General features: G+C 46.1%; 1 protein-coding gene across 3 annotated transcripts in view; it reads left to right on the top strand.

The window, feature by feature from the left end:
- Window positions 1–10,628, top strand: part of ANKS3 (ankyrin repeat and sterile alpha motif domain containing 3) — a 35,967-nt gene that overhangs the window by 9,776 nt on the left and 15,563 nt on the right. For all 3 annotated transcript variants that reach the window (XM_029947917.1, XM_029947916.1, XM_029947918.1), the window contains one exon: window positions 8,821–8,956. In XM_029947917.1, the coding sequence (XP_029803777.1) occupies window positions 8,821–8,956 (136 nt within the window). The remainder of the gene's footprint in view (window positions 1–8,820; window positions 8,957–10,628) is intronic.

Raw genomic sequence — 10,628 nt, 5'->3', positions numbered from 1 at the left:
TTTTTTTTTAATGTTTTATTTATTTTTGAGACAGAGAGACAGAGCATGAGCAGGGAGGGGCAGAGAGAGAGGGAGACACAGAATCTGAAGACAGGCTCCAGGCTCTGAGCTAGCTGTCAGCACAGAGCCCGATATGCGGGACTCGAACCCACAAATGTGAGATCATGACCTGAGCCGAAGTCGGCCGCTCAACCGACTGAGCCACCCAGGTGCCCCTGTTTTTCTTTGAAAAAGAATTTGGGGGAGACGGCGCCTGGTGGCTCAGTACGTTACGCGTCTGACTTTGGCTCAGGACATGATCTCACGGTCCGTGGGTTTGAGCCCCGTGTCGGGCTCTGTGCTGACAGCTCAGAGCCTGGAGCCTGCTTCAGATTCTGTGTCTCCCTCTCTCTCTGACCCTCCCTTGCTCATGCTGTCTTTTTCTGCCTCTCAAAAATAAATAAAAAACAGGAAAAAAATTAAAAAGAAGCCATCAAAGCTTAAAAAAAAAAAAAGGAAAGGAAAAATAATTTGGGGACAGTACATTACATGAGACGAGGTTACAGGGAGCCTGCCTCCCCCTCTGCCTCAGTCTCCTGTTCTCTCCCCGCAGCTGCTTGTCAGCTGGCTTTTTTTCTTTTTGTAACTGTCTGAGAGATTGTTCTGTATTAGTGTATGTTAAGCTTTCTTCTCTCTCTCTTTTTCATGGCGGCATAGCACGCCATTGTAGGGATGGATCAGAAATTTAACAGTGGTCTGTGGATGGAATTAGGTCGTTGCCAGTAGTTTGCTGTCACACATAGTGCCGCAGAGACTTTCTGCACGTGCATCTCTGCACATGTGTGTGACCACATCTTTCCAGTTGGGTACTGAAGGTAGAATTTTGCGTGGAGCGTAAGTACAGTCTTAACATAGGTGTTGCCCACTTGCTATCGGAAGAACAAACTGTACCCACTTACACTGTCTCCACAGCAGCAAGAGTTATGAACCTTAAATTTTGATTTTTTTTGAGAGAGAGAGAGAGACAGTGTGTGAGTGGGGAAGGGGCAGAGAGAGAGAGGGAGACACAGGATCTGAAGCAGGTTCCAGGCTTTGCATGGTCAGCACAGAGCCAGGCATGGGGGTTGAATCCACCAACCGTGAGATCATGACCTGAGCTGAAATTGGACACTTAACCAACTGAGGCACCCAGGCGCCCTTCTTTTCTTTCTTTCTGTTTTTAAATTTTTTATTAAAAAAATTTTTTTTTATATCTTTATTTTGAGAGACAGAGTGCAGGGTGTGAGCAGGAGAGGGGCAGAGAGAGAGAGGGAGACACAGATTCTGAAGCAGGCTCCAGGCTCTGAGCTGTCATCACAGAGCCCAACGCAGGGCTTGAGCCCACACCATGAGATCATGACCTGAGCTGAAGTTGGACACTTAACTGACTGGGCCACCCAGGTGCCCCTCTTTTTTTTTTTAATGTTTATTTTGAGAGAGAGAGCACACGTGGGGGAGGGGCAGAGAGGGGGAGGACAGAGAATCCTAAGCAGGCTCTGTGCTCAGTACAGATGCACAGTTGTTAGATCAAGACCTGAGCTGAAATCAAGAGTCGTATGCTTAACCGACTGAGCTACTCAGGAGCCCCTTGAAGTACTTTGAACATACAGGAAATATAGAAGATAAATCTAATCCAGCCCACATGATCCCAAGGTGACCTCTATCCAGATATTGGTCTATACCTTTCCTGTCCCTGAGTTTATATTTTCATCACCCACTTTGTGACCTTAAGGAATGCACAGGTGGTTTTATATATTTTAAAGATACATGTAAGTAACATGGCAGCCTTAACGTGTCACTCAGCGGAGGTACTCTGGTACCTGGAGGTCTCGTTCATTCACTTTGACAGCTCCGTGTGTATTGAATGTATGAGTATGTTTATCCTTTCTTAGTGGACATTTAAGTTGTCTCCACTTTGCTAGTCCTGACAGGGCTGTGGTTCTCAATTTTGACCTGTCTTCTCAGGTGGCGGACTCTTCACCAGGCAGTATTGACTGACTTTCCTGATTGACGTCTGGTCGTTGTAGCTCCCGTCGCCCACACCCCCAGTAGCACTTGGTACTTGCTATCAGATGAACTGGCTCCTATTGCTTTTTGCCTTTTTCTGATTTCTGGTGAAGTTGAGCATCGTTTCATATGTTTATCAGCCATTTGGGCTTTCTTTTCAGCAAATAATTATTCTTTGAAGGTAATTCCACCTATATGGACTAGGCAGTCTTAGGACCTAGCCTAGGGTCAAGAATAGAGGAGTATGAGCTCAAACCTGTAAGAAGCATAACCTCCGCTTCCGGGTGTAGAGTTTGATTTTAAATAGGTAGAACTGTAAGTCATGAGACATTCAGGTTTTTCAGGTGGGAAACGTGTTGGAAAATCAGAGACTTTAGATAATTTATCTACCATGCAGATCATGCCCCTCATTTGGTCCCTTTATTCCCCAGCTGGGTGTGAGATTGTGTGTCGTGGGCAACTTGTATTGAGGGGCAACAAACTGGATTGGATTTCTTTTGGGAATTTTAAAAAGTTTTTAAATTTTGAAATAATTTCGGACTTAAATGTCAAAATAATACTAAGAATTTGCATACCTTCATTAGATTCCCCAATATTAACATTTCATCTAGTTTTCTTTATCAGTCTTTCTTTATATACGTATTGTCTTTTTAGAACCATTTGAAAGTAAGTTGAAGACATAATCCCCTTTTCCCTCACAGTACTTTAGCATGTATTAGAAATAGCTTTGTCTTTCATAATCACATACTACGATCAAACTCAGGAAATCAACTGTGAGTTCTCCTTTTAGAGCATAATCAGGAATAGAAGGTGCTGGTCAGTTCGCCATCTTGCTCTCTGGCTGCGGTGGGGGTAGGGGCGGCACAGCCGGGAGGGTGGAGCTGATGGGCCAGACTGTTCCTCTGCTGGGGAGGCCGTTTGCCTGGCCCTGCACAGGTGCTCCCCTGCGCCTCCCTCCCCGCGGACTTCCCCCCGCTGGTCATGGTGAGATCTCAGGGAGCCGTGAGGCTGGGCACTCTGTGCTCTGTGAGGGCAGGGGAGGGCGGTAGCCGCCTCCCTTGCACCCCTTTCCCCTTGCTCCTGGGAGGGCCAGGCGCTCACAGCTGCATCCAGGCGGGAGGCTCTGGGCAGGATGAGACCTTTTAAGGGAGAGCTGAGCTGATGCTGGCTTCCATGGGACAAGCGTGCGGGCCACCCTCTTAGACGGCGGACAACAAAGCTTTGATCGCGTTTTCTTGTCAGAGTGAGTTTTGATCATGTACTTCTCCAGTCATACGTACATTATAAAATAGGAAGAAAACCCCCAAAAATGTAAAGGACAAATAAATTTTAGTATTTTCTTCCCTTACTCAGGGACCTTGTTCTCGGTTCTGTTTTCTTCCGCATTTACTCACTAAGAAATAGCGTTTCTGCTTTTTTCCTTTGACTATAATCTGATGTTGAAGTCTTCCAGGCTTAAAAACAGATGATAGTTGAAACCCTATAGTAAAGACGGTTTTGTTTGTTTTGGCTGAAATGTTTTGGTTCTTTCTGTCAAAGCGAAACTAGAAATTCTCCCTCTTCCCCTCTTCCAGGTTTATTGGGTAGAACTCACATACCCCTGATAAGTGTCGGGTGTGTGGTGTAGACACAGACTGTTGGCTTGTGAGGGGAACTCAGGATCGACTTGCCACAGCCTCCATATACATCATGTCGCAATGTCCCGGCAGTCATCATAAATTTCTTATAGCTGGAAATTTGTGCCTTTTGTCTACCTTCATTCTGTTTGCACTTCCAGACCCGTCTAGAAATGATCTTTGAAGGCTGAAGGTTTCATAGCTGATTTCTAACCAGAGCTCTTCAAAGTAGGAAATTATAGGAAGTAAAAGTCATTTAGGGTCATGTAAGATGCAGTTTTGTCCTACCAGAGGACGTGTGATAATCACCTCTTATACTCGGCTCAACCAAGCCTGTCAGTTGATTATGGGTTTTCTTTTCTCTTCTTTTTTTTAATGTTTTTATTTATTTTTGAGAGAGAGAGAGACAGCGTGAACAGGGGAGGGTCAGAGAGAGAGAAGGAGTCAGAAAATCGGAAGCAGGCTCCAGGCTCTGAGCTGTCAGCACAGAGCCTGACACAGGGCTCAAACCTATGAACCGTGAGATCATGACCTGAACCGAAGTCGGACGCTCAACCGACTTGAGCCTCCCAGGTGCCCCATGATTATGGCTTTTCAAATAGGGCAGAAGAGTCCATAAACAAATGTTTATTGTACCGTGATACATACCTGCTAGAAAAGAATTAGAAAGTACAGTGAGGCAAAAGAATTCCAAAATTATTCAAATCCCATCACTCAGATATCACATATGTTAATAACTCATTGAGCACCCTGACTTTTTTGGTAAGTTTATCTTTTTTTTTAAATTTTTTATTTATTCTTGAGAGACAGAGAGAGCATGAATGGGGGAGGAGCAGAAAGAAAGGGAGACACAGATTCTGAAGCAGGCTCCAGGCTCTGAGCTGGCAGCATAGAGTCTGACGTGGGGCTCGAACCCACAGACTGTGAGACCATGACCTGAGCTGAAGTCAGATGCTTAACCGACTGAGCCACCCAAGTGCCCCTGTAAGTTTATCTTTGAAAGAGCTAGAATTCCAAGCAGACTCTGCCCTGTTATCATAGAGCCATTGCAGGGCTCAAACTCATGAACTGTGAGATTATGACTTTAGCTGAAGTTTGGACACTTAACCAACTGAGCCGCCCAGGTGCCCCCTCCTGTTTTTTTAAATAAATATTTTAAGTTAAAGTGGAGTACCATTATACAAATGTTTTGTAGTATGCTTTTTTTTCCTTCTTCTAATTATGTCTTGTGCACCCCCGTCCATATAGATACATACATTCGGGTCTACGGCCATACCAGCCTGAACGCGCCCGATCTCGTCTGATACATACATTCGGACCTGTCGTATAAATGGGAGACTGGTGTTCCACTTTATAGATCTCACTTAGTTCACTGATTCCTGATTTTAGGTTCTTGATGGTTTTGACCACGCTGAATGCTGATGGGGGACATCCTAAATGTTAGTATATGTCGTTATTTCCTGAGGCTAAATTCCTAGAAGGGAATTGCTGAGTCAGAAGTGTTTGCACGTTTAACGTTTCCTGGTTTGTCCCCCAGAGCACTGAGCCCCAGTGGTTTCTCCATCAGACACCTGGCTGCTTGGTGGAAGCTTTTTTGTTTTATTTTTTTAAAACATTTATTCATTTTTGAGAGATAGAGACACGGTGTGAGCAGGTGAGCCACTGAGAGAGAGGGACACACAGAATCTGAAGCAGGCTCCAGGCTCCGAGCTATCAGCAAAGAGCCCAACACGGGGCTTGAACTCACAGACCGAGAGATCATGACCTGAGCTGAAGTCGGACACCTAACCAACTGAGCCACCCAGGCGCCCCTGATTGAAGCTTTTAAAATGGAAAACTTGTCTTTTGTACTTTTAAAGTAAGCATGCTCATGAATATGAATTTTTTTAAACTATGTTTTTTATTTATTTTTGAGAGACAGGGAGAGACAATTGGAGCAGGGGAGAGTCAGAGAGAGAGGGAGATACAGAATCTGAAGCAGGCTCCAGGCTCAGCTGTCAGCACAGAGCCTGACGCAGGGCTCGAACTCACGAACTGTGAGATCATGACCTGAGCCGAAGCCGGATGCTTGACCAACAGAGTCACCCAGGCGCCCCTTGAGTATGAATTTAGAAAATACAGAGGATTAGGAAGATGGGGAAACCCCTTATCCTACTGCTTAGAAATAATATTAACAGTTTGGGCACACTTAAGCTTCCCGGTGTTGTTATCTGTATGTGTTTTTGTCTTGTTTCGCTGCTATTATAATGTAGATACAACTTTGTTTCATGGTCCCTTCTTTTTTTTTTTTTTTCCATGTTTACTTATATTTGAGAGAGAGAGAAAGAGAGAGGGACAGAGCGCAAGCAGGGGAGGGGTAGAGAGAGAGGGAGACACAGATCCAAAGCAGGCTCCAGGCTCTGAGCTGTCAGCACAGAGCCTGATGTGGGGCTTGAACCCACAAACTGTGAGATCATGACCTGAGCCAAACTCAGATGCTTAACTGACTGAGCCACCCTGGCTCCCCTCCCAATAAAATATTTTTAAATTCAGGTATATACATTTTGTTTTGTTTTGTTTTCAGAGAGACAGAGCACTGGTGGAGGAGCAGAGGGAGCAGGAGAGAGAGAATCTTAGGCTTCATGCCCACTGCAGAGCCCCACTGGGGGCTCAATCTCACAACTGTGAGATCGTGACCAGAACCAAAATCAGGAGTCCAACTCTTTTTTTTTTTTTAATGTTTATTTTATTTTTGAGAGACATAGCGTGAGCTGGGAAGGACAGAGAGAAGGAGACACAGACTCTGAAGCAGGATCCAGGCTCCAAGCTGTCAGTCGAGAGCCCTACGTGGGGCTCAAACTCACGAATCACAAGATGATGACCTGAGCTGAAGTCGGCCGCCCAACCGACGGAGCCACCCAGGTGCCCCTCAAGAGTCCAACTCTTAACCAGCTGAGCCACCTAGGCGCCCCTGCATTGCTATTTAGACATAATGCTGTTGCACACATACTAGACTAGCATACAGTGTAAATATAACTTTTAGATGCACTGGGAAACCAAAAAATTCCCTTGACGTGGTTTGTGGCGATACTTTCTTGCAGCAGTCTGGAACAGCACCTGCAATATCTCTGAGGTATCCCTGTATAAGGTGTAGGTTTTCATGATTTTTTTTTTATTAAAATTTTTTTTAATGTTTTATTTATTTTTGATACAGACAGAGACAGAGCATGAGAGGGGGAGGGGCAGAGAGAGAAGGAGACAGAACTGGAAGCAGGCTCCAGGCTCTGAGCTAGCTGTCAGCACAGAGCCCGACGCGGGGCTTGAACCCAGGAACGTGAGATCTGACCTGAGCCGAAGTCGGAGGCTTAACCAACTGAGCCACCCAGGCTCCCCATGTCTCATGATTTTTTTTCTTAAGTTTACTTATTTTGAGAGAGAGAGAGAGAGAGAGCATACAGGAGAGGGGCAGAGAGAGAGTCAAGAGTCAGACACTCATGTGGCTGAGCCACCTAGATACCCCTCTATTTTCATGATCTTAAAAAATATATGGGGGAACTGGGCAGGTCAGTCAGTTGGGCCTTCACCTTTGGCTCTGATCGTGATCTCACAGTTGGTGGGTTCGAGCCCTGCATTGGGCTGTGTGCTGACAGCATGGAGCCTGCTTCGGATTCTGTGTCTCCCTCTCTCTGCGCCCCTCCCCCACTTGTGCGCTGGCACTCGTGCTCTCTCGTTCTTTCAAGTATGTGCGTGTGTGTGTGTATATGGATATATAAATGAAAATATTATAACCTATAGGTTTTTAAAAAAGCCAAACAATAAAACTTAGAGGAAAGTCAATGAAAGTTTTAGGAACATGCATTAAAAAAAACCAATGTAGTTTTCTTACACTTCTCCATCCCAGAGTGTTAATAACTATGACCAGATTTCTACATAAGCAGAGTCCTGCTACGTAAATGGGATACATAGACTTCTGCAGTGCGTTTTTGAATGTTAGCAAAATATCTTGAACTTACTTTAACATCAGTACAGAGAAACCTGCCTCATTCTTTCTGATCCAGTACTTAATAATATTGATATGCCTTAATTCATTTAACCATTCACACATTAACGGGTGTATTTGTTTCCTGCGGCTGCTGTTAACAATTTACCATAAACTTGGGGGGCTTAAAACACAGAAACTTATTTTCTCACAGTTATGGATGCCAGAAGTCCAGGATCAGGGTGTCAGCAGGGCCACACGCCCTCCAAAGGCTTTGGGGGGGAATGCTTCCTTTTCTCTCTGAACTTCTGGTGGTTCCTGGTGTTTCTTGGCTTGTAGATGTATCATTCCAGTCCCTGCCTCTGTCTTCACATGGCTGTGTCCCCACTGTGTCCCTGTCGTTTTCTCTTCTTCATACGGACACCTTATACCTTGTATATTGTAAAGGTATACTACGGTTTTTTCAAGAACTTGGCTATGCCAATTATTTGTGACTACCAGCATTTATGGCCGTAACAGAGCTGACTCCTCCCCATTTACACTATCTCGGGTTTTTGTTACTGCAGATATGTTGTACCAAACTCCTGTGTCATACACACTTTCTCTGTTTGGGGTAATTTCCTTAGGAGAGAGTCCCAGGAATGGACTCAGTTGTGCGAAGATGAGAAGCTACATTTTAGGACTTGGGATAAAAATTCCCAGACTTTACTTCAGAAGGACGGTGCTGTTGTGGTTATGACTTTTAAAAGCGCCTTCCCTAGTGACGCTGTTGTCTGCAGTTTTTTCTGTGTGAAGAGAAGTGGAGTGAGTCTGACATGCCCATATTCAAGGGTGAAGGCCAGGCTCTGTCTCCAGTGCCTGCAGTGTGCCCTTGCCCGTGTGGATGTGCCCTTTCCACCTGGCGCACATGCCCACCTCTCCCTTAAGCACCTGCCTGCGTGGCTCGGAAAGCCCAAGAATGAGGCTGGGGAGCTCCCCGGGCTCTCTGGTGGCTGCACTGCTGCCAGCGAACCCTTCCCCAGTGCCCTCCATCCTGTCCTTAAGGTGCCTTCTCCTCTTTCTTCTACAGATGCGGGGTTGTTGAGGGCCCAGGGCAAGACCTTTCCAGGGTGGTGAGAAGCCGGTGCGCTCGTTGGCTGGGGTCTAGAGTCCTCATCCAGGGAAGTGAGGGTGCTTTACAGGGCAGGTTCCTAGTGCTTGTTCCTTTCTGAACTTTCACAGGGAGTCAGAGTGGACATGAGAGACCACAGTGGAGCCACAGCCCGGATGCTGGCCAAGCAGTATGGACACATGAAGATCGTGGGGTTGATAGACGCTCACTCGCCTACTCTGCCCAAAAGCCTCTATCGGAGCCCAGGTACCTGTTCCTGCCCCCTCCACTGGGGTTCTGCGGGGCAGAAAGGGGAGGGAGGCTCCCTGCAGCCTTGCCAGGAGACCTGTGCTCTCCCCTGGACTCCGCTGTGCAGTCAAGGTTGAGGCTTGCTGGTCTGATAGGAGAGACACGTTAGAGTGTAGGGCAGTTCCTGCCCGGCCGAAGGTGTGCACGGGCTGCCGGGGTGCCCAGGGAGAGGTGGGACGGCGGCCTCACAAAGCGGATTGCTTACAGTCGTCTCTTGCCTTTGCTTATGGTGCTTGTTGCCTTGTGAAATATCTTAATTTTATATAGTCACATTCATCAGTTTTGCACTGCCTTTAGATTTGGGGTCACAGAAGATCTTTGTGCCTTGGTTGTATAAGAATTTGCCTGTTTTCTTCTGGTACTATCATGGTTTAATTGTTTATATTCAGTTCTCTGATCCATTTATACTTTATTGTCATGCGTGGTGTGATATGTGGATTTTTTCAGATGGCTTCCCCACTGTTCTGGCTTCATGAAATTATTTAGCAGTCCGTCTCTGACTTGGTGATCGGAGAAGTTATCTTTGTCCTATGTTCCGTATCTCCGTGTGTGCCCAGGTCTGCTTCTAGACCTCTGTTGTGTCCCTCAGGTCTGTCACACTGCAGACCTGTGCTGTTGTAAATCTGCACAGGCTTTTTGCCTCTCATTAGGCCAGTCTGCCTGTAGCTTTTCCTTTTCAGCATTCCATAGCTATTGCTATTTTGTGTGTGTGAACTTGAACACCAACTTGGTTAGCTGCTTAAAAACAGCATGTTTTTGAGATTGTGGCAAATTTATAAATCAACTACCCTTTCATGCTTTTGAGTCAGACTCTGTAAATGGGACCTCTTTTGTTCATGTGTACTTTTGTGTGCTTCTCCCCACAAGTGCCCCCCACCATGACCATCACCCCCTTCCCTCCCTCCCCCTCCCCCTTCCCCTTTAGTCCATGGTTCCTTTTCAGTATTCAGTAGTCTCCCTTGATCTGTGTCCCTCACTCTCCCCCGCTCTCTTTCCCCCTTCCTCTCCCCATGGTCCCCTGTTAGGTTTCTCCTGTTAGGCCTATGAGTGCAAACAGATGGTATCCGTCCTTCTCTGCCTGACTTATTTCGCTTAGCATGACACCCTCGAGGTCCATCCACTTTGTTACAAATGGCCAGATTTCATTCTTCCTCATTGCCATGTAGTACTCCATTGTATATATATATATATACCGCATCTTCTTGGTCCATTCATCAGGTGATGGACATTTTAGGCTCTTTCCATGATTTGGCTATGGTAGAAAGTGCTGCTATGAATATTGGGGTACATGTGCCCCTATGTATCAGCACTTCTGTATCCTTTGGGTAGATCCCTAGCAGTGCTATTGCTGGATCATAGGGGAGTTCTATGGATAGTTTTTTGAGGAGCCTCCACACTGTTTTCCAGAGCGGCTGCACCAGTTTACATTCCCACCAGCAGTGTAGGAGGGTGCCCATCTCTCCACACCCTCACCAGCATCTATATTCACTTGATTTGTTCATTTTAGCGACTCTGACCTGTGTGAGGTGGTATCTCAGTGTGGTTTTGATTTGTATTTCCTTGATGCTGAGTGACGCTGAGCATCGTTTCATGTGCCTATAGGCCATCTGGATGTCCTCTTTGGAGAAGT

This window comes from Suricata suricatta, chromosome 8, assembly GCF_006229205.1.
Source record: "Suricata suricatta isolate VVHF042 chromosome 8, meerkat_22Aug2017_6uvM2_HiC, whole genome shotgun sequence".
NCBI classification, from domain to species: domain Eukaryota; kingdom Metazoa; phylum Chordata; class Mammalia; order Carnivora; family Herpestidae; genus Suricata; species Suricata suricatta.
This window is presented reverse-complemented; position numbering and strand designations above follow the sequence as displayed.